The 24,093-nt window shown below is 41.3% G+C and overlaps 2 protein-coding genes across 4 annotated transcripts in view; both read right to left on the bottom strand.

Annotated features, from left to right (window-relative positions):
- SLC1A2 (solute carrier family 1 member 2) overlaps positions 1–8,736 on the bottom strand; it is a 78,897-nt gene extending 70,161 nt beyond the window's left edge. For both annotated transcript variants that reach the window (XM_053981079.1, XM_053981080.1), the window contains exon 1: positions 8,339–8,736. In XM_053981079.1, the coding sequence (XP_053837054.1) occupies positions 8,339–8,355 (17 nt within the window). In that variant the 5' untranslated portion in view covers positions 8,356–8,736. The remainder of the gene's footprint in view (positions 1–8,338) is intronic.
- Positions 8,737–12,854: 4,118 nt separating this feature from the next.
- PAMR1 (peptidase domain containing associated with muscle regeneration 1) overlaps positions 12,855–24,093 on the bottom strand; it is a 55,902-nt gene continuing 44,663 nt past the window's right edge. Inside the window, exons 7-12 of one of the 2 annotated variants that reach the window (XM_053981456.1) lie at positions 23,412–23,582; positions 20,561–20,773; positions 18,924–18,990; positions 16,495–16,727; positions 14,836–15,131; positions 12,855–13,902 (exon numbers count right to left, since the gene is read on the bottom strand). In XM_053981456.1, the coding sequence (XP_053837431.1) occupies positions 13,366–13,902; positions 14,836–15,131; positions 16,495–16,727; positions 18,924–18,990; positions 20,561–20,773; positions 23,412–23,582 (1,517 nt within the window). In that variant the 3' untranslated portion in view covers positions 12,855–13,365. The remainder of the gene's footprint in view (positions 13,903–14,835; positions 15,132–16,494; positions 16,728–18,923; positions 18,991–20,560; positions 20,774–23,411; positions 23,583–24,093) is intronic. The other variant, XM_053981457.1, reaches the window with a different exon arrangement.

Genomic DNA, 24,093 nt, shown 5'->3' with positions numbered 1-24,093 from the left:
CTGAATCCAATGTCATGAACAATCAATACATGGATGAGTATATTACAGGATGGTGTGCCAGCAGTACATGGCATCACAGCCATAGCCAAGAACTAGGATATGAAGATACCACAGGGAGATGGCCGTATACTGTGTATTCATCATGCACAGCATCTCAGAACAGTTAAAGTTGGAAGGGACCTCTGAGTCCACTCTCATATCCCCAGCTACACATTACGTATGTGCTGTCACTTTTTCAATTATGGAAGCCGTGGTCCCAGGCAGTTGGTGGTCTGTAAAACCCACAAATGCTGGCCCTAATTTTTGTACTTATAAATAATGCTGATCTTTTTTTCCCTTGCCTTGAGAAACAGGCTTTGAGACTCCATATGGGCTTAACCTGGGATACAAAGGGTACCTGTGTCTGTCTGTGTGCTAGCCTGGCAGATCCATACTAGTGCTCTCCTGCACTCAAGATAATTAGCTGGACTAAGAGGCTGTCATTAGCTTGGATACAATACCAGACTAATACAGTTACACCACCTTCAGGATCTAAACTGGCCCCTGGTCACGTTGCTCCCCCAGATCGGAAACATGTACCAGAAGTGTTTGTCAACCCCTGTAAGAGGGTTCTGCATCACACACACTTGTCCAAAGGAGTAAGAACGAGCAGGTTTGTTCCCTGCACCTTCCAGACAGCCTTTGTGAATGATGTGCAGTGTCAGAGGCTTAGCAGTGCATGTGACTTGTTTAACAGTGATCTCCGTCATTGTCCCTGCGAGAGAGCAAATCCCCAAGATCCAAACTTCATTCGGTTGCTGGGTAAATGACAGTACAGAAAGTACAACAAAGAGTGGGAAAGGCAAGCAGCAGGGGCTCCTGCCTCAAGGGAGATGAAGTCCACCATGTGGAAACCACATGGTATGGCTTGAGGAGACCACCCGTCAATCAGAAGTGCAGTCATTCCCACATGTGAAGCACAAATTTGGCAGTAGGGCTAAGTGAGACTAGAATCACACAGAGATGTGAACTAGCAGGTGATGTAACCTTAGACCCATTTACCTCTTTTCTTTGGGATAAATTAATGCATTTACACTTTTGACAAGTATCAGTTTGAATGCAGATTTTACTTTTAAACTTTGTAAGTGTTCTAGTACCAAACTGACCATTTTCTCACTCACACAGATTTTACACTTGGATACATCTCTGATTATTCTCAGTACGCCAAAGAGGTGAAGAACTAAATTTAAGCTTGCCCCAATATACCTACTTCAGAGGTGCTGTCCAGTATCCTCTTATTAGGGATGCAGTTGATAGTGAGCTGTCAGAGAATAAGAAAAAGCTCAATTCATGGATGGGGCTCAAGGACTTTGACTTTGGGAGTGGCAGTACCATCCTGTTCACTGAACATTCAGTCAGGCAGCCTCTATGCCTCAATATCGTTACCAGTACTAAAAACCAAGGCTACAAAACTGCAGTTGTGAAAATCAACACTGCAAAATATACTTGCAGGGTGTGAGATTGACAGAAAAAAAAAAAGGCTCTAAACTTCCTGGAAATTTTGGAAGCAACACCACTGAACCAGCTGAAGACAGAATCAGATATGCCTTTTGATGCAGCCTGCAGAAAAGGAGGCTGAGGGGGATCTTTATCGCTCTCTACAACTCTCTAAGAGGAGATTGTTGTCACCTTGAAAAACACAAAAAAGACAAATATTGTCTTAGTCTACTCAAAACATTTCCTTAATACACAGTGAAATCTTTTCCTTTATATTAGAGGCCCCAGCATTTTAGTGTTCTTAACCAAAGATGAAACTAAGAATTTAATTTTGAAAAGTAAAAATGAAATTATTTTAGTTTTTAAAATCTCATTCTATCTTCTTTTCTTTAAAATGCTTCAATGAATTTGATTTCTCAGACATAGCAGTGAACCTGAAATACTGCATTTTCTTGAATTCCGCACTGCTCTCCTAAAGATGCCTGTAATTAACAGGAGTATTCCTTAATTCTTTTATGCCTTGGTCATTTTTTATTTCTTCCTTGTAAGGATCCCAAATTTGGAATTGCTTATGTACAATCAAAGATGTTGAAGATAAAAGTTAGAAAATATGATGAGCTTTGAACTTAAGTCTGTTTTCTTTCCTAAGGACTGAAATGTATTGTAGGTAGTTGTCTTAAAACTTCAAGCACACTGAGAGCCTTAGAATTAATACAGAAGTAGGATTAAGTATATAAAAGCACACTTATTTTTATTGCTTGTATGCCTCTGGTAGTAACATTTTAAAGTAACAAGCTGGAGGCTAAAACTCCACAGTATGTATGAAACGTACTGAGATGGCAAAAGAGCAGTTTCATTAGTGGATGGACGATTACAGAGATGATGGATTTGACAGATCCTGCCAGTGTTTTCAAGAAATCATACAATTAATTGCTCTAAGTAGCAGGCATTGTAACACATTCTGCTGGAGAAGGGAATTAAATCCCACAGAAAATGGAAAGGTATTACACAAGAAGGTACTGAAGATGTAGGGCCACTTGTTAGCACTGCACCTTCACCTCACACCCCTCACATGCACAGCCTGCTTTGGTGTGGAGACAACTCTTTACAGAGACAGCCCAACACTGCAGGCTCTTGTTAGTGTGGGATCCATGTCCACACAGAGTCCCAGCATTCCCAATGTCACCTACACCAAGAAAGAACTCATGTTCCAACCACACTGCCTCTGAAAGAGGACAGAGTTTTAATGTTACTCTTTTTAAATTGAAAAACTGTGACCCTTTAAACACTGCTCACAAATTTACAGTTTTTAGCAGTCTTCATTGGGGCAGCCTGTAGATCAAGGGGAAATAAGAAAATGAAGAAGAGAAAATTAAATGCAGTATTTTGCCAGTACAGCAGTACAGTACTGCTTTGTATGCTGACTTAGTGCATTATATACAAACATCTACACATATGTCCACAGAGAAGGCAGTACATACACATTTATCTCACAGAAACCTTTGGTAAGATAAGGCTTTTGAAAACTTCAGTCATTTTTTTAAGGAACCACTATTTCCCTTCAGACTTTATATATCTAATCAAATAATATAACCTGCTATTTCCAAAAAGTTCAAAATAAATAAGCACCTGTAGATTTTACAGGAAATATATTAATCCCTGTGTGTCTATAAAATGAGCTGAATATGTATAAAAATGGAGTCGCTGTCTAGGTGACAACTTCTTTTTGAAAGGGTATCTCAAGGCCAGACTGAAGGTTGGGGCCATGAGAACTATTGTGTCATTTAAGGATCACGAGTTATCTTCTGCAAAGCCTAACTGTCTTTTACTGAAATTGATGAGAGATTTGCAATTGACAACAGTGAAATGAGGTCAGAGCCACGGCTGATATGACTAATTACCAAGCTACATTCACTCTATCTGTCCCACAAAATGTCTAAGGGCGAGCACAGGGTAAAACATCTCCATCCTCTGCTGGTGCTACTGAAATCCTGTGTAAAAATAACAGTGAGAGCACTTGGAAGATTTCATCCTCTAAAATATCTAAACATTAGTGCCAGAAGAATTCCTCAAGTGTCCATGCAAAGGAATTTTGTGGGTAAATTACAGAATAAGAGCTCAGATGACAAGAAATGTGTGGGTGTGCTTGTTGTACATATTGTGGCAGATCCTGAAAACTCACTCTCCTATGTGGGTGCCTGAACCCTACATGAAATGCCAAGTTAGTTTTCCTGACTCATCTAGGTGTGTCATGTGGTCTCCAGGCTAGGTGCATAATACATGCTGGCAATCTCCCTTTCAGGTTTTGTCTTGACAATGCAGCAAATGGCTTATGACTCCTGCTCCAAGATCCAAAACCATCACAGCTGCATGACTAAAAAAATAATCCTGTATAGTAAATGAATTCTTAATGTTCAAATTTGTTCAAAAAATTTTGGCAGGTTAACTTGTATTCACAGAGCTTTATGCCAGTAAGGTATTTATTATTTGTGCCTCCTGTGTTAACTTATGTTGACTAATAACCATATGTCTACAGCTAGTATAACACCTATGTGGGTTCCACAGCTGTGGCTAATTTTGGAGAAACCAAATCACATGCCCTCTGGTCTGCACCAAACTTTTATTTTTCGGTGATCTGGTAGCACAGATAAACAGTACTTCTGACAGTGAAACTGCAGTTTCAGAGACAGTGCAACTTGCAATGAAGATAGGAATATCTATAGACTAATGTAGAAACAACAAAGTTTGGAGAGGAGGAATGGACCTCAGATGAGATTTTTTGTTTGTTTGTTTCCTTCTAAGTAAGATACTGACAGAGTCAAATATCAAGGTGGGGATCTCTGCAACTTCCATGCAGTTTATCTGCTAGTGTGAACGGAACAGGAACACTGCATTTGTGCCATTTCATATTACACAAACACCATTTATAGTGTGTACGTAGAACTGAGAAGCATTATTTCACTAATCAAACCACAACACTAAGCAATTACCCAGACTTCTATCTATTCAAACATAGAATAGATAGAATACTCTTCCACTTCACTGATTTATTTTGTTAGCAGGGTGCATACACACACACACAGACATGCCTGTTAACTGTGCAGCACAAATCTAAACAGGTGACATCTCTGTGCTTCTCATAAACCTTGCCTGGGACCACTCTCCGGAACTGAGACCAATGGAAGTGGAAGAGCCCACATCAGTATTATCAACATCTGCAAAATACAGTGATCACACTCAAAGTGGCCACTAGGAATGGCCACTGGCCCACACTGACTCCCTAACCATGCCCATGGACTGGGAGAGGGATGCCCAGCCAAAGGCACGGGGCTGCCCTGAGGCTGACCTGCACACAGAGGGCTTAGCTCTCGGCTCACACACCTGCTCTGCCTCTGTTTAAGCTGCTTCTATAGATGCAGTGATAGTGTCTCCTAGTGGCTATATTCCTGAAGGAGCAGACCCTAATCGAAGCTTCACACCTGCAACTCCCACGCTTTGGAGGCATACAAAATACAAACACATATCTAGATTTTTAGACTACCTAAATCAGCACTCTGAAAGGTTTTTTTTCTTTTTTTGACAAATAAAAAACCAGCAAAACAATAGCAAGGTACTTTACTCTTTCCCTCCATAAGACTAGAGAGAGATAAGAGCCATAAAAAAACCATGTGAAGCACAGCCTTTGCTCAGAGGTCTGAAGGCAAGCATGGGCATCAACCGATCAGAGTCAATCTCATGTAACCTTTAGGTCCTATCAAGACCCTGTAAAAACAAAGGAAATGCTGAAATCCTCTGCTTCGGTAAATCTCCACAGATCAACCCACCATGTACTGAGCCCTATACCAGACACCACAGTCTGTGGGTATGGACTTATCACCTGGGATCTTTGAACCACGTTAAGCGCTCATGAAAGGCGATGCCAGCACAGATCAGGAGGCCAGGTCTCCCAGTAGCATCCTGTCTGCAGTCATGGCCAGCAGAGGATGTTTAAACAGAACATAAAAACAAGAAACCTTGAACTGTATCCATACTTGGTGCTAGCCCTTCCTCCTTGAACAGGATATTTTTCATTTTCAGCACCAGCTAAATACCAAAAATCCATTGTAGTAATGAGATCTGTATCAGGAGATTTTGTGAAAGAAAGATTAAACCTTCAATATACAGACAGCGTAAACCAAAACCCCACTAGCTGGAACTACAGTAAGGTAGACCCAGAGGGCACATGGGTCTGGTTTTTGCCATATTGTTGAACATTTCCTTTCTTGTTTTCTTCCAATTGAAGTTTCCCATTGCTGACCATCCTCTTGGAACAGAAAGATTTGTGCAGCAAATTTCCATACATGGATAAGCTTAACCAAATAAGATATTGAAAAAAAAAGGAAAGAATGACTCGAAAAGCACAGGCAAGGAAATCTTTCCTACCAAATCCTGTCTGCAAGTGATAACTAACTCTTAACAGTGGAGCACAAATTCACCTTCCTCTGCATATGTATCAGGGCCTTTTGTTGTTCATTAAACATCCTGTCACACACCTGACATCCTCACTTTGAAGCTTTTACTTAAGTTTCCCTGTTAGAAGAGTAATAGGTCACTACAAAAATTACTGTAGTTGGAGCGGTTTTAACACCACAAAATAAAACCTTTATATATTTCTGATCTCAACTAACATATCTAGCTGGACATCCCAAGAGCAACTAGACACAAATATGGAGTGTATCCCTTTGTTCCCACCTCCAGTAGGTCCTTTTCCATGTACCTGTGTGCACCTGCAATGGTGCCCATTGCTGCAAGCAGAGCAGTGTTTCTGCCACCATTCTCACATTGTGCCAGTGCTGGTGGAAAGCATTTCTTGAACAAGGTCCAGTCAATATTCACCTTCCCTGATGATCCTTTTGATGCCTCAGTTTGCTGACCTTTACGCCAGAGTGAAAGCTAATCTCTACCCTCATCTTTTCACTTGAGGGAAGAGAAAGATGAGAATTCAGTTCTGGAAGAGGTTCTTACTGGTAAACATGGATTGACAATTGAAATGTTTCCCACTCAACTTCTTTTTCCACACCTCCTTCAGCTGTCACAGACTGCTAACTGAATTATACCAAACAACAATTTCAGTTTGCCATAGTCTAGGTAAATTTCCTACAAGGTTTGAAAACAAGACCTAAACTTTTCATTTCTTTTCTCACCCTGACATTTTAGCTCTTTTCCATAAGAAAAACAAAAGCATGCATCTACTGAAGCCTTTCTGGTTTTGGCACTCTGATTTTTTATAGCCTGCCTATTCAGTCAATTCTTTTAAAAGCACCTCTCTTTCTACATACATTTAAAACCTCCTTTCATCCAAAGTTCACAGATCTATCTCACACAGCCACCTCTTATTAAACTCCTGTACAATTGATCCCACCTTCCACTGCTGGCCCAAAACAAGCACAGACCTCTACAGCCACCTCATGTGGGAATACAAATAGCAGATAACTGCAACATCCAGAGGAGTGTGATAGTTGGGGTAGTCCAAGGATACAGAAGGGAAAGAGCTGCAACCCTAGGCTGGTCCTTCCATCTCTGAGCTTCTTCCTCATGGCTCTGATCATTTGTTGACAGGATCTAGTCAAATAGAGGAAATGCTACATAGGGCAGATTAAACTGCTGCACTGCCACCAAAACAAAAATGTACTAATTCAGTGCAGAAATTCCCTGCAAAGGTAAGGCAATAACAAATGATAAATTAATGACTTCTCTCACAGTCCTGTGAAAAGCCAAAGAGACTCACATATTTGTCCTCTCTTAGACTGGGGGATTGTTCTTTTTCCAAAGCAACCCAAACCAATATTTTTAACCTCCTATTCTCCTCAAGCCAAGTGCTTGGGGGCCGCCGCACAGCCAGACAGTTTCTTCTTCTGACCAGGTAATGGGACACTTGTGTGCACACGCTCCCAGTCATGTGTTGGGTTATTTAAATCAGCTCAGCAAGTCTTTTAGCCTGAGAGACACAAAGGCAATATAAACAGAGCTTCCTTTTGCACTCTGTCCTTAGAGAGTCCTATCTTGAGCAGATCATGCTGATACAACATGACAACATCCAGGGATAAAGGGGAGGCTCACACTAAATACAGTCTAATAGTGTTATAAGAGGGCAAGCAGAGATCAATGAAATCTTTTCTTTCCTACAGCCAGCAAGTCTGTAAACTGAACAAGCCCCCTGCCTCATCAGAGAGCAATGAAGTGGGCGACTCCTGCAATCCTGGCATGGGTAGGGACGACAGTTTCCTTCCAGGGGACACTAGCAGAGCTGAACTGTGTTTGCTTTTCTCTAAAGCCTTTTGTAGAACCCTTTGCCCTTCGCAGCATTTTTCTTGCTAGAACTTTAACGCATTTGGCACAGAACTGTAAAATTGCACAACTCCTCAAGAACTTGGATTTGTTTGTTGCCTTTTGAAGGGATGGCCAGGGGGACAGGTTTTCGATTATTTTTGAAATTATAATAATAATAATTATTATTATTAACACTACCATTATATTTAGGAAGAAGCCTTCTCCTCCCTTTTGAGTGAACCATTCACTTGTACTCTTGTTTCAGGCAGGTGGTTTAAGCTTGATCTGCCCTCCAGGGGTTAAATAAAGAAGTGATGGAAAGGAAACCCAAGACCTTTTCAGTGGCTCATACTTGAAATTTTTTCCCTCGCTCTCTTCTATATGTGGATCGTCTGCTTCTCGTTTCCTCTCGCTCCCTAATTATTCTGTTAGGGAATGGCGAGGGGCAAGGATTAACAATGAAGCAGATGACAGGAAACTGTTACCAAAAGAACAATGCCGGGCATCTCCCCCATCCTCCCGTTCCTCCCACCCAAGAGATGGTCCCCCTCACCCTTCTGTCGATGCCATGGTTCCGAAAAAAACCCTGTCTTCTCAAGGGTCCAAGGGATTAATTTGGACAGCAGGGCGCGAAGGAGGTTGGTTCTTTGGTATAACCCTCGTTCACGTCTGGGAAGGAGGACGCAATGCCTTGTAATCCTGGGGGCTCCGCAGGGCGAGGATCCGGCAGCTCCGCTCCTCGGCTCTCCCCCACCCCGCCGTCCCAGAGCAGTCTCTCGGTGCCTCAGGGACCGGCGCTGCTGCGCCGCGGCCGCCCAGCAGTGGCCGGCGGGGCGAGGAGGCGCTGGCACCTGGGCTGCGATCCCCGGCGCCCTCCCCTCGCCGCGGGGAGCGTGTGCGTGTCTGCGCGGCTGTGTGCGAGAGCTGGGGGGCGACTTCACATCGGCGCGGCGCTGGCTGAGGCTGGATTGGAAGGTTTAGCCCTCGAGACGTGGATTTGCAGTCAATCCCTCTCTATTTTAGGCACGGGCTGACATCACGAGCCGTTGTTACTCCTATAAATCCCCCCCAACAGCTCCTTGGCAGCAGCGGGGGGGCGACGAGCCCCTCGGAGGGGGAGGGCCGGGCGCCGCCGACCGCGACCTGCCCCATTCACCGCAGACGCCACCGCCTCCCGGGGCAGGCTCGGGACTCCGGGGAGCCGGCCGGGAGCCGCCGGAAGGGGCGATCCCGCAGACACACACGCACACACACACACACGGCCGTGCTCGGGGTGTCCGGCTGCCGCCGCACACCCGCACGTGTCCCGGCGAGCGGGCCGGCGCTCGGCCGGCAGCGGGGTCCGACAGCCCGGCCAAGGGGCTGCGCCCCCGCAGCCGCGGCACCTGCCCTGTCGCGCCGAGGCGGCAGCAGCCTCGCGGGAGGCCCGGCCCCTGTCCGCGCCGTGCCGTCCCACCGGGACGGCCGGGGCTCGCCAGCGGGACCGAGGGTCCGCGGGAGCGGGGCCCCCGCCTCAGGGACGCGCAGGCTGCGGCGGGGCAGTGCTGCCCCCTGCCGGGAGGTGCGCGCGGCGCGGCGCCCGGGCCCCACCTGCCGCCGGCGGCCCCGCAGGCTTGGCCCGGCCCCGCACTGCCGCGGCCCCAGGGAGCGGTCGCCGTCCCGCAGCCTCTTCCCACGCCTCATCCGGGCCCGCCACGCGCCCCTACCTGCACCGCCCGCCGCCGCCCCGCCCCGCCACCGCGGGGGCGCCGAGCGTGGCCGCATCCTGGCGGACCCGGGCCCGAGGGTCGCCCAGGACATTTTTGCAGCGTAGGGCAGGAAATTTCTGTCCAGTTCTGTACCCGCACTCAGGCGCTGGGGCACAGAACGCTCGTGTCATGGCCAGACACTGCCACACACCTTCGCTCCCGTTTCTCTCAGCTGGGGCTCTGCCTGCCAACCTCAGTGCTGTCTTTCCATCCATGTCAGACCAACCTGATGTCCCGTTTCACAGGGAACAAACATTTCTGCCACAGCTCGTTCCCTCTGCACCGAGGAGTTGGCACAGAAAGCCAGCAGCCATGCGGAAGCCCCCTGACACGATAAGGAGCGGGAGGCTGCAGGGATTGCACAGCTGAGCAAAGCCTGACTGACCCTCTGCACCACTCCCACTCCCCCAGGATACTTTTCCTGCAACCAAGCCAATTCCAGTTACTTGCCCTTTAAAAATGACAGGATGCAGCCTATCATGCAATCCCCAGTCCTAATCAAATACACATTTTTTTTCTTGTAATCTTACCATGGACGTAGGCTTTCAACTGAAATCTTTTACAAGGGCAATTCTATGAGAGTAACTGAGGGTGCCTGAAATGAGCTTGTACTTCAATGTGTCCATTTTCTTTCAGTGCTATTTTTCAGCTAAGCACCCTGGCTTTTGGAAGTAATTTAATGCAGCCCTGAAACATACAAAGGAAAAACATACACTCGTTGGAGGGAATAAGAATGCAGAGAGTGTTTTGCTCTCCTCCTTCCATAGCAATATCCTTATGGCCTTTCCAGAATGCACAGCTCTTTTTCCTTGGAGGGAAAATGAGCTGCTATCCATGTTGTGCTATTTCACACCCTTTCTCCAACAGATGTCACAGATCTTCACCTGTTTAGAAAGACATGTTTGAAATAGTTCTATATCTTAAAAATAGAGTCAAGCTATCAAAGATATTAGCAATTCTAGGTCACACGTTGCTTTTTTTTTTCAAACATTTTTTCCTCATTATTGGCATTAGATGCTAACTCATGCATAGTTCTGCTCAGTCTGTAAACAGGAAACTAGTGTGGGTAAGCCTGACAGAAAGGATGGACAACCTGGTTTGTAATTCCTGGGAATACTCGACGTTGTACAGGTGCTTGGGTATGTTGATATGACTGCTCACTCGTACATGTGAATACCTATGTCATACAACCAGAGAAATAAAACATTATGTGGGCATTTAGAGATAGCCAGATTTGAATCTAGGATTCAAACATGATTGAAGTCCAGAAATAGAAGCAAATGCTGCAACCTCATGCTCCTCCTGTAAAGGGCTGTGCTAAAATCTGAATCCTGGGGTTGAGAGGGGTCCGGCTATTTTCTCACTTCTGCTTTCTTTGAAGAGCATCATGGCTGTGAAGAGTTTGAATAGTGTTGTGCATGCACAGCTATAGCAACCTCCTGAGATTTTAATTCCATGAACTCCTACAAGTTTCTCTTCAAGAATGTACTTCTGTGTGATATACAGCTAGTGAACAGCTATATTGTTGCTGTCCAAGCCCAGAAACTTTCAGCTGATTTGAAGCCAAATGGGGATGGGATTCAACACTGAGGAGCAGTTAAAGGATCAGTAAATACTAAAATATGGTCGATCGTTAGTAAAAGGAGAAGAGTGAGGTCTAAGGCTGGAATTAAACCAGAATTTTGCAGATCTGTTTGGACTGGACAGAACCTAAAGAGAGAAAAAAATAATTTAGAACCTTGTCTCTCTCAGTTGTAGCAGTGGAGAGAATAATGCTGTGGAAAGCAATGCAGTCATGGTGTCCTAATTGAGAAGACAACCAGCTCACGGGTCCTTATAATTTCTATTTACCATCAAATAATACAATAATTATTTAGAGTGTAGAAACTCTCGTTTAATGTAATCATGAAAGAACTTTCCCATTTCATTCTTTGTCATTGGTGTTAGGAAGAAACACATGTTGACTTTCTGCAAGTTTGTGCTTCTCCAAAACTGACACCTAATTTACTCTAACCCATTCTGTCAGCAAGGGAGTACCACACATTCATTGGCATGTGTTCCTCCCGGCAGAGGAATGAAACACATCATGTTTTTCACATTTAATTCAGGATTTTTGTTGCTGTTGTTGCTATGCACTTTGTCGGCCAAGCATAATCTCCTGGCAGGAGAAGACAGACAAACAAGATAAAGAAAAGCAATATACTTTGATTGTAGCCCTTAAACTTTTTGATTTAAGCAACATTATGTGGTCCTGTTGCCAGTGAAAACAAGGAAAGTGCAAAAGCATACACAGCAAGTATTTCTGCCAAGAAAATAAAAAATAAATTGCATGGAATGATATCCAATACTAATTGTCCTTTTAGTAGCAGTTTTCAGATTCAAATGTGGGTAGAAACTACTGAATGCTAAGAAACTTATAATGAGATTTTACAGAAGCAGGGAATCAGAACTGAAAACAGACTTGCTAACTTCAAGTTGCCATAGCCGTGCAATAGGTGGAACACAACTTCAGAATCTGAGTCCTTCTTGGTAAGAGCACTAAATCTTTTCATCAGATTCCCAGCCTTCACATCCAACTACTGCTGTAAGCTGTTTTGGGCACTGTAATAATTTGAAGGTCCTAAAAACTCCAGGGTGTCATGTATGACTTACCAAGAAATCATTATTGATGGAAGACAGTCATTACTGTCTCTTCTCCCCAACTTTTATAGGGTTAATCCCTAGTCTTTAGCCATGACTGAATAGAGAATAGAGAATGATTTAGTGAAAGAGCAGTGACTAAGGACCATGAGGACACCCAGGTGTCTCCCTGGACAACATGCCCAGTGGAAGAATCTTACCCTCTGATGTCAAACAGTTCAGCCTCAGTTCAAGAAAAGTGCCTGCTATGTGTGAGACTTGGACATTATTCTTCACCCTGAAGAGCTACAGAGGAGTAGTTTCATCACAAATGTATGGGAGCTAATGGGAACCAAAAGTTTTCCTAAGGTTTTCAAAATTCTATGAAATAACCCACTTGGAAAAAAGGTCTATATATTTCATGTTTTCATTTGTTTAGAATACAAGGTGAAAGAGAACTCCTCTGTACATTTCATTGTAGTGGTTCATGTGCAATAGCAGGATTGGGTGTATTAAGAAAAAAAAAATCTAGTTATCTATATATATAAATACTCCTTGAATTTTGTGCTGATTCTACCTTTTAGTGTTCCTGAAGAGTCCCAAGTTAGAGTGACATGCAAAGAGACAAGGGCAGTAGAGAATTCTGAGAGTGTGACACAGATAAAGCAAAAATGGATCTAAATAATGTCAGACATGAGTATGTAGGTTAAAAAAACAAACCATGGTTTATTTAAATGTGTAAAGTACTTGGGAGGGAAGAAGATTACATTGTACTACGGCAATACAAACAGCACATACCACAACAAGCTCATCCATCATTATGAATTCAGGCTACTCTTTCCAGACTCTTAATCCACTCAGTCACACAGATCTTTGGGAGAGGCTCACCGTCAGTTTCTCCAGGGAGCTCCACACTCAGATTAATTTCAGACAGAATTTACTGTCCTGTTTCTGCATGTCAGACTCAGGAGCAGAGCATCGTCCTCCCACTAGGGGAGACAGACAAAATATGGCAAAACTTCTCATGCACTAAGACCCTCTGTCATGGGTTAAGTAAAAGTAGCCCGATGAAATATCTGATCCTAGGACAAATTACCAGGCTGCCTGCCTTAACCTTATCCCAGATGTGTCTCATCACTGGGATGAGAAGCCTAAAGTAGCAGAGACTGAGAGAGATATTATATTATAAAATGCCATTTCCAGACTCAGATTTTTATTTCATGTTCTTCTCAATCCAGTCTTTGAAGGGAAGAGCTTTGGTGTAGCCACTGTAGAGTTCTAGGCTGCAAGTTTTATCATAACCCCAGCTCACTAATCCCATCAGGTGCCACCTTAGCTCAGGAGATGCTTTTCCTGGCAAAGTTATGGCAGCAATCCCACCAGTCTCAGCAGGGCAAATATTAGAAAAGGCTGTGTGGTCTTGTTTGGCACAGAACATGTTGTCAGTGATGCTGACTTGTATCCCATTATCCTCATACTGTTGCTCACACAACAGTGAATCCACCATCTGAACAACTCCCATGCGGATTGTGTCATTCTTGTATCCGAGATCTTTAATGGCAGCCAATACCTTCCAGCCAGTAACCATTATCTTTAAATCCTCTGTGGATGAAGTCAAGGCATGAGAAGATGACAAGCAAATGGGTTGAACATGACTGCTGATCCTGGCTTTGTCCAAGAGTTTTATGACAGCTATATCAGAATCAAGTAATATAGGGTCATAATTGGGATGCACTATGATGGCAGAAATCTGGAGAGGAAACAGAGTAGGAAGAATTGCAAGGTTAACAGCAATGGCAGGTCAGCAGCACTCTTTCCATACTACTAAAATACATTTTAGTTTATCTTGCTTACTTGTCCTCTATCCCCACCTATGGTGTTCTTTCACTCAAATGAGAAATATGCAGTATGTTACATAATATTGGGGCCAAACCTTTACTGCTTGTTTCCTTAATGAAATGCTATAAGAACAGATAGGATTCCTATAAGGAAATACTGTTAAAAAAAAGTAAAAAGATGGGATTAGAGAAAGAAACTAAAAAGGAGTCACAAGGGAAAGAATCAAGTTAATTATGATATTTTGGATAAATTCCATTAATTAACTCAGACACACACGCCACACTTCCCCCCAAAAAAGAGACACATATACCCAAAATTGCTGTGTTTCTCATTTTGACTTCAGCTTTTCTAGTTCTGTTTGAAAAAAGCAAATCACTCTGGTGAGCCCAAGGTGCTATTTTTGGAGCTGGAGTCAGATATAAACTTCTTTTCAGTTTAGAGCTGTATGGCCTTGGGGCTGAGAAGTGAATGTGCTCATGGCATCAAACCAGAATTTAGAGCACAAGTGTTTCCCTCATAAATTATGCTAATCAATTTTGACAGTAGCTGGCTTCTCTTCTATTTTCTTACTGGCAATATCACTCAAGACATTATGGCCCACAGAATCTGAGCTATTTTCTTAATTAGGGGTGAATGTATGAGTTGGATGGTTTCAAGGAATTCAATGAACTACAGCGTGTGCCCTTCTTATGCCACAACACTTGAGTCTCTACACATACATTTCAAAGAACAACATGTAAGAGAGTGCATTGCCCAAAGAGTTACCTTTTTCTTCCCATACAAGACAGATGTAATCAGCATCTACCTGTGCTCATCATTTTTCACTCCTGTTGGGCTTACTCACCCTCAGGTTCTGGATGGTCTTTTCATCCCTGTCATCATCTCTGTAGAATTTGCCCAGAACCACCTTGAGCTCTGCTGTCTTGAGCATGACGGTCTTGCCCAGGTCAGTGACACAGTGGGCTGCGACCACCACGGTGCGCTCATTCACCAGGGCCCCGCTGCAGATCAGGATCCAGGACCCCTTCCGGAGGCTGTTCTCCTTCACCCCATTGGCTGTGCGATAGATGGCTGCTTGCCATGGCCACCTCATAGAGGTCATTGCCTTCTTAAGAGTGATGTTTTCTGCTTTTCCACAGACTGAGGAAACATGAAGCAAAAAGTAGGTAATACTTTCTCCCCAAAAGAATCTGAGCATTACTCTTGATTCCTTCTTAGAATGTGACAAAAGAAACTAAACTGTAGTGATGAGTATGAAGGACAGTTGTCTAATTAGCCTCTGTCTCCAATCTGCAAAATTATAGGGGTATTTGATATAGCTTTTAAAAAAATATTCAAGTTTTCCATTGTTGTTTGAATTCCTGGGTAAAGTAGGAATGTGGATTTAGTGCTTGAGCAGTGAATTTTCACAACAACCTTATTGAGTTGCACTATAATGAGATGATTGCAGAAAGAAATGGAAAGAACACCCCTGATTCTTGTTTATCATAAAATGCCATAAAGTCATCAGTGCACTAAAATTCACTCTAGGCAGTCACAGTGTATTTTTGAGGCCTCTCTTGGCATAAACCTTTGCACAGGTCAGTTCATGCCTATAAAAACAGACTTGCCTTGTGATAAGAATGTTTAAGCAAATGCATCTAAATCAACAGTCATCCTGGGGAAAAGAAAAAGCTCTGCCTTGTCCAGGAATATGCTATCCATGCTTGGACCTGCGGTAAAATCTCCTATATCATGAAAGGTTTAACTTCAGTTGAAAGAGTTACATTGCATGGTTGCATTTTTTAGTCTCCCTTAGGAGACTTTTTGTTCCTGGTAGTGTATGCATGTCCATAGTGAATGTGATGCTTTTCAAAATACATTATAAGATCTCAAAGTAAAACCACAAACAAGAACAATAAAAATTGTTTGTTGTTAAGATCTAATTTTCACAGTTTGCTTGATGTCAGTAGTGGAGTTTACCAAATATTGTGACGTTCTTACCCTAACTTACTTTGTACACTACCTCCAGATTAGATTTTATCTAGATTTACAATTTGCAATATGAACCCTTCCTTAGCAGGGTTTATTAAAGGAAGAGCCTCTTTAAAATTGCAGACTCTCCCTTTTATTGCTTAAACTTTGATGGTTTTGTCATCAGCTGTGTGCCAAAGTATACAAATGAAAGAAAAATCCCATTTGTAGTAAATAATATAGAAAAACGTGAAGTGCTAGTAGAAAGCTATTTCAAAACAGGAGAAAGACTCACTATACCTCTTGTTCAATAAAAGAGTAGAAAAATTAATGGCAAATTACAGTGCTGAAAGCCTGATCACTTTACCATTAAGTTCTACTGGTGGATAAAAAGACACATATATCCTTCAAGCTTTATTGCTCCTTTCTCCCAGCTGGAAGTATAGACAGCGTACACTGCTGTGACTCCCTAAATATCTAACATGAATACACATCCTGTTCCCTCATTCACCCAAGAGATATGCACCTTTTTTTCCCCTTGGAGACTCACTTGGAATACACACAGGGGCTCTCCCACTCCATTTTCCTGTCTTCAGGCAAGTCCTCCTGCTGCTGCCCAGGCGGCGGTAGAAAGGAGAAACGCATTCATACTGGAGCTGAGTGTGCAAGTGCTGGTACCCTGGGGGCAGTTCTCCAAATGGCAGTGCTGGCTTCTTGGTTGGATAGATTTGAAGCTTTTGCTTGCTGAATGCAGAAGAGTAAAGTTGATGTAAAGGTGTTTCTCTGTTTCAAGGCACAAAGAACACAATAATTATAGTATTATAAAAGTAATCATTACTGTAACTTTATCACCAGTTGTGTTAAATGTCATTTAAAATCACATGAAGTTTGCTCATGAAAGAATAAGGAAAAAACATAATTCCAGCATAGTTTAGCAATACTCCCATTTACATCCCAGCTATTTTATTTACATATATCCACACATATATAATTACACATATGTTTATACATATCCTATTTATGTCTCTTTTTTCATTTTACAGTTTCTGAATTGAAATCAATTGCCTCTGAATGTGGAAGTTTTTTCCATTCACAAAAGGACTGAGATACCATTTTTAAAATAAAGAAATTATACCTGAATTTGGCATTGTCATAATTAATTCTCAGTAGAGGGGAGATAGGCACATCTTTTCTCTAGTGGATATTTTAATAGACAGTATTAGGAATTGATTCAGATTAAATGATGTTGCTAAAATTGCTTGATTTAGCAATTAACAGAGATAATTGCCTCACCACAGAGATTTCATAATTTCTAAGCTTCTACTTAGAAATTGTACTGATTAGCTGAAACAGAGCACATAATTAAGAAATAAATATATGCACCAGCATAGATATGGACCATAAGCTTGACTACAGTTACACTAAATTTTTATCATTTAGAATGTGTCCCTTGCTTTAATGCTTAAAAGCTCATATCTACAAAAAAAAAAAAAAAAAAAAAAAAAAAAAAAAAAAAAACCCAAACAAACAAAAAAAAAAACCAAACCAAACCAAACCAAACTCCCTCCCCCCAAAAAAAGCAAACCACAAAAAAAACCTTTCTTATGCCTGAAAAATTCAGCAGGAAATCAGTTTCCCTTGAGATTTCCGGTACTGCCTACATCCAGAAAAGACTTTTTTTTTTTTCTCATGATGATTTCATTTTTTATCACAGTGAGACACAGACATCTCCATCATATCCAATCTGTGAGACAATATATAACAGGAAAGTAAAGTTACAAAGAACAAGAGCAATGGCAAGTCTCTTGTATTTTGGAAGAAGGATGAGAGCTGCTGTGGTCATGCTTATTCTGCCAGAGTACCATTCCAAACTCACAGGTGACTTGCAATGTTGCATAATCTAGAGTTTACCTCACTATTGACCTATTAAATGGAGATTATACTTCAAGGGATTAAAAACAGTCTACAAACATGAGATGCCATCATCTCATGGCATCTTATGGATGGGAGGGCATGTATGTTCTCTCAATACAACTGGTCTTCATATCTGAAACATAAAAGACCTGTATTCAAAAGTTAATAGACAAATTTAAGCAAAAAAAGTCCCCTAATGGCTACTAAAGCCTCATGTCAGCTTCTCAGGGCCATCTCTACAATCACACATCACAGACCTGGAGAGTGGCAGAGTGACTGGGAAGTATATGCTTGCCTTGTTCCTCAAGTCTTCTCTAGGCATCTGCTACTGGCTGTTGCCAGAGACAGGATATGGCTTGAGCTGGACCTTTATTCTGACCTGATATGACTGTTCTTAAGACCAAACATGAGGACAGTTCTTGCACTGAATTGAAAATTAAATTAGTCTTGTACTTCAGAAAGAACCCTGAAATGAGAAATTACTACTTGGACTAAAATGAACCAGAACATTGCAACATATCTAATTCTGATGGGGTTTATATCAAGAAATCATCAGAAGGGTAAGCCCAGGAAGGGTCTAATCTTTCATTCCTTCCTCCCCTCCTACTATACTTCCTCCTTTCCCTCATGCCCAGCCTATATAAATTGTGCTATATTTGTTTGGATGGTGAAACTTACTGGGAACAGGTTGCATTGCCATACCCTCCTCTCTCCTTGTGCTCTCCCTGTGCACTAAGATGGCACATGTTCCTATTTTAACACACATCATTAGCCCCAAGGAACTGTTCTTAGACTGTTCTCATAGTCACAAGCTTGCAAGCAGAATTCCAGCATCATCCTGTAGTTTGTCTGTCTCTATCTGTGTATTTCTTCCTGGCTGCCTCCAGCAACTGGCAACCTGTGCTTAATCAGACCTCCTCTCCCAGCAGCTCTCATTGCTCAATTATCAGTGGATTTGTAGGAATCACTGCTCAGGCAGGCTAAACACATGGAGTGAAAAGGAAAAGAGAGGAAAAGCAATCACATTTTTTTCTTTAAACTGTAATTGAGATATTGCATTCTCACCTTGACTGAACCTGCATTGGAAGCACTTTCTGTCTCACCAGGTCAGAGATCTTTGGCTCTCTGCAGGCTAGAAAAAATATAATGTTGCACAGTACTTTTTCACATTTATAATACAAGTGGTATGGTTCATGCGCATTTCCAGCCTTTCCTCTCACTAACTAGTGGGCTGGATTAAGAAAAGAGGCAGTTAAGTTATTTGCATTAAAATAAAGATCGATCTTAAAACCTAAAGCCTTGGAAAAATACTTTTTCACAGTTCACAAGATCTATCCCATTTACAACAGTGGAAGCTACTGAACTGCTCTGCACTGGCACTTTCAGGCATGGAGGAAGATTTTTCCATCATTCAGTGTGTCTCAATGCCACACTTGCACCACTACAGATGATGGTTTTGTATCAGAGCAAACTTTTCCAGTAATAGAATTATATATCAAAATACTTCATTTCCATCTGTGTAGCCCACACAGCTAATCCCAGTGACTCAGCACACAGAGAAAGGCTGCAGGATATTATGGACTTCTCAGAGTCTGTTTGTGCACTTATGGAAGGAATTGGAGGCTCTGATTCAAAGGAACACTTCAGAGTTACCTGAATATGTGTAAAATAACAGAAAAGAGATCTAAGATTTCTAGTTTTGCATATTCAGTTTACTTACTTTAAGATTAGGATAAAATATTCAAGTTCAAATAACTCTGCGAGGGTCTCCTTCCTGCTGCCCTGAGTGGCAGAAAAGGAATCTTGCAGGATGGATTTTATCTATACGCCTGAGCACTTGTTCTCTGTGTAATTTAACAATATCTAGTTCTTTGTGATTGATATATATGTTAACAATTATGTCAGTATCACAGTAAGCATCCGTAAAGATGCTTTCCACAGATGGCTATATGCTTCAGGGAGAGATTATTTTCATCTAAAACAGAATAAAGCAAATTGCCCAGGGGACAGACATGTTTCCTTATATTATCATAATTTCAGTTTTTTAAAAATCCATATGTCAAGAAATTGCATTCATAAAATGAATTTATCTGTTCCCCAGCCCAAATTCATTCATTCATTCATTCATTCATTCATTCATTCATTCATTCACTCACTCAGGGTTTCATACACACTTAGTAGAATAGCTTCAGGTCAAGAGCATAGGATTTAAAGGTGTGATTCAGTGTTTTGATGAATACATATAATTTAATCATATCTTCAAGGCTGCTATGTACAGACTCTGCCTTTTGCATTCATGACTGGTCCCATTGTTTTAAAATTATTGTGAAAGAACAGTTATTCCCTCTGACAGCAACAGATTGTTAACTGTCTCATGAGACAATTATTTCATTCTATTTCAATTCCCTCCTGATCTTCTTTGATTTTAATCTTATGCAGGTTCAGTCCTAGAATAAGGATAATAAGGGTCTTAGGGAACATTCCTTTCCCTGTTTAAAGATGGAATCTTCTGGAATCATTGGCATCTTCTCTGTCTGAGTATAGCAGCCAGCAGAGCTGGCAAACTACAAAACTCAGTATCAGGTATCAGACAGCTTACTCTTAGCAAATATGATCATTTGTTAAGTGCAAATTATATTAAACACAATCCAGTAAAACCATAGCATCTTTTGTGAGTTGTGGTAAAAAAGTTTGTAAACTACCTTTTATGCATATTGGTTGCTTCCCTGACCATTCTCCATCGTCTCGGCAGGTCCTTTGTTCATTGCCACTAAGAACATACGAGTTGTTACAAAAGAAAGCAATGACTGTGCCAATTTTTGCATAGCGTCCATTCAAGAGCCCAGTGTCTTCTACTACTCTTCTGTAGCCATTGAGTGGGCCACCAGGATCTGAGCAGTTTTTTTCTTCTAGAACTAATGATAGGGGAAAAAGATAGCAACCATTTTATCAGGTTCACTACATTATTTTCACCCATCAAATCACTTGGCATTTCATTCAGATGTTACTAAACAATCTGCACTTTATTAAAGATGCCTTTTCAAGACCCATCTGGGATCCCTGTCTTTGAAAATGTCAAATATTAAAGAAGAAATTGTAATATAGAGATGTCTGTTTACAATACACACTTCAGTCTCACTGAAAGCATAAGATTCTCAAACTGGTAAAAATTCTCAAATTGTTAAAACCTTAAGAAGTAGCTGACAATCCTGAAAAAGAACCCTGACTTTCCATTATGTTAATGTGCAATTAATATTAACAAGGCTTCTTCAATAGCATGAAAGGCTGCACTTAAACTGCTTGCAGGAAATAGGCCCTTGGCATTCTTTTCTCTTTTCTGTATTTCCAATACTTCACTGCACTTGGATAATAAAACTAGACTACTTAATTTTGTTTTTATGTTTGGTTGCATTTTGTTTTCTTAGCACTGAGAGAGATACCTCAATAATCCAGGGAAATACAGGAATCGAAAGAAAACATATGTATGCATTTACTGACAATAAAAATTTAATATTAAAAGCTTACTCATGCTATATTTTGCCTATAAAACCACTTTTAGTTCCTCCTTCCCAGTATTTTCCACTTCTTTTTAATTATTGTTTTGGTTTTGGGTTTATTTTGGAGTTTTTTTCTGAATAAACTTAGATTTTTGGCCTAAATCTAGAGGACAGTATTTGCTATGTGATGCTAGAAGATTATTTTTCCTTTATTTTTAACTCCTCTGCTCTTTCTATTTAGCAGCTGACAAGGTAGTAGTTTTTTTCCCCTTTGGATTTCACCTCAGTTTCCTTGTCAGGACAACACTAACATGTGATTCCATTTAATTTCTCTGCCTGGTATCGCAGTGCATGATAATCAGTACACATCTAGTTCAGACAGCTGGTGTTGGTGCTGCTCATAGAGAGCCCAGAGGTCTAGGACATATCAATTGACCAAAAATTACCTCTTCTTATCAGTGCTTCAGACTTGGCTGCCTGCTGAGCCTCAGTTCACAAAAGCACCAACATATAACAAAGCACTCAGATATTTAATTAAATTGCTGTGAAATCAGCACAGTTACAGTGCAAAGGTATGGCCCTGTCCTATCATAAAGTCATACCTTGTGCCACCAGACAAAGCCCAGCTCAGTAAAGCGTGTGAACACACAGCCAGCCATAACAATGCCACTTCAATGAAGAGCATGTGCTTTTAACAGTGAGTATAGCATTCAAACCAAGTCTATATTTCAGTGTTTTCTTTACAAACATTAGATTTTAGCATATGCTTAAGGCTAGATATGTACTTAAATACTTTACCACAAGTTATATTTAGTAAACAAGGATTTCTGAACTTCCTCTCCACAAGAGGGAAAAACAGAGCCCTCTCTCCTTTTCATTTGGCTCCATTTTCCTTCTGTGCATCTCACAGGCTCTCTCAGTTGTGAACCGTAAGTGACTGATAACTTGATAGCAGCTAAAGACTACAGAGAATCCCCTACAGAATAATGCTTTATTTGCAAGTTGCTTTCTGCACTGGTGGCTGGCCTGGAGGCATCATCTGATCACCAGAGTGCCTTTCCAAATGTACCAAAAGCTCGACCATGTAAGTCACTTAAGGCCTTCTCTTATTTCAGTACTTTGACTGTAATTGTCTTCTTCCTTAGGCTCAGGGTTATGACCTTTTTGATTTATTAAAAACAAAGAGAAAACATCTGGGAAGGAGAGACCTAGCACTTCAGTGACTGCCAAGTCTAGAGACAGCTCTTTCTATAGGCCTCTAGCCAGGGCCATCATGCAGCAGGGACTTGGCATGATTGTGACATTACATTTACTGCAATTGGAGACTTCTCTCCACATAGAAGAATACCTACTGCTTGCTCTTTCAAATTAACTTATATACAGCTGTTTTACAACACTACCCCCAAAATGTACATTGTTTGACATAACACACTTATAAAACACTTTATCAATTGAAACAAATTATTCTGGAATACAGAAATGAAATTGTGCAATGCAAATCAACTAAAGGAAATTTAAAATCTCTTTAGATGTCAAGAAGGACCAGTGTGAATGGTAGTCATGCCATTCTGCAGTCAGAATGAATGGAAGTTTTTTTTTATCAGTTTTTGTCTAGGATGGGAATTGAAATAAGAGTCTAGTGTTCACACAGTAAGCTCCTATTTACCTCCACAGAGTGCACCAGGCTTCTGCAGAGAAGGTGTCAGACACACAGAGTAATGGAAGTAACTATTCATTGTTCCACTATGTCCCTCACTTGGCTTTTGTCCTAGACATTTTCTCTGTATGTGTAAGACGAATACATGCCCAAAGACTTTGAGGTTATTACTTTTCAGTAAAGTGATGTTTCAGTCAGACCTTTATATAAAAAAGTCTTGCAGGCTGGGGTTCCAGCAGAGTAAAATAAGAATTCCTACTCCTTCTTAAAGACAGGAAGACAAAAGGGCATGTTATGTCATAGACCTACTAAATTTCAAGCAAGATTTAGATAGTCTAGTTTCATGGGAATACATTGGCCAAAATATTTGTTAAGAATTAAAACTTAAAGTGACCTTACCACATTCAGGATGATGTGTTGACCAAATCCCATCAAGCTGACAGTAGGCAACACGGCTGCCTTTTAAGCTGTAACCTGCGTTGCACTTGAAGTAAACCCGGGCCCCGTATTTAAAGTCATCTCCTTCCACAATACCATGAGCAGGAGCACCTGGAGTCCTACACATCACCACTGACAGTTCAGATATTTCAAAAAAATCCACTTTATTACAAAAACAGGACTGTGTTAGGATGATTCTTTACTTAGAACATAGAAAAACCAATTACAGTGGACACAGGAGTCAAAATGAAAAGACCAGTATATGCTGATCTTTAGAAAGTTGTTTAGACATCAGCTCTACACACACTTACATCCCACTTTTCAAAACCATAAGGTTCAATAGGATTACTCTGAAGTGTCACATGATCATGTGCATAAGTGTTTGAATCATTAGGGATCATTTGCTCAGAATATTAGTACTGGAAATACTTTGCATCTTAACAAGGATTTTGAATGAACTACTATGCATGGTCAAGAAAAAAAATCTAGATCCTTAAAAGCCTTATACTGAATTTCTTTCAAAACCTCTTTACATTTTATAGATTTTCAGATAACCTCGGAAATTATAAAGCATCATTATTTGTGTAAATCAAACATTAACATAATTACATTAAAAAGGAACTTTGATATTTACTAAACTGGG

This window comes from Vidua macroura, chromosome 6 (assembly GCF_024509145.1).
Source record: "Vidua macroura isolate BioBank_ID:100142 chromosome 6, ASM2450914v1, whole genome shotgun sequence".
Classification (NCBI taxonomy): Eukaryota; Metazoa; Chordata; class Aves; order Passeriformes; family Viduidae; genus Vidua; species Vidua macroura.
Note: the sequence above shows the minus strand (reverse complement) of the source record. Positions and strands in the feature narration are given on the sequence as shown.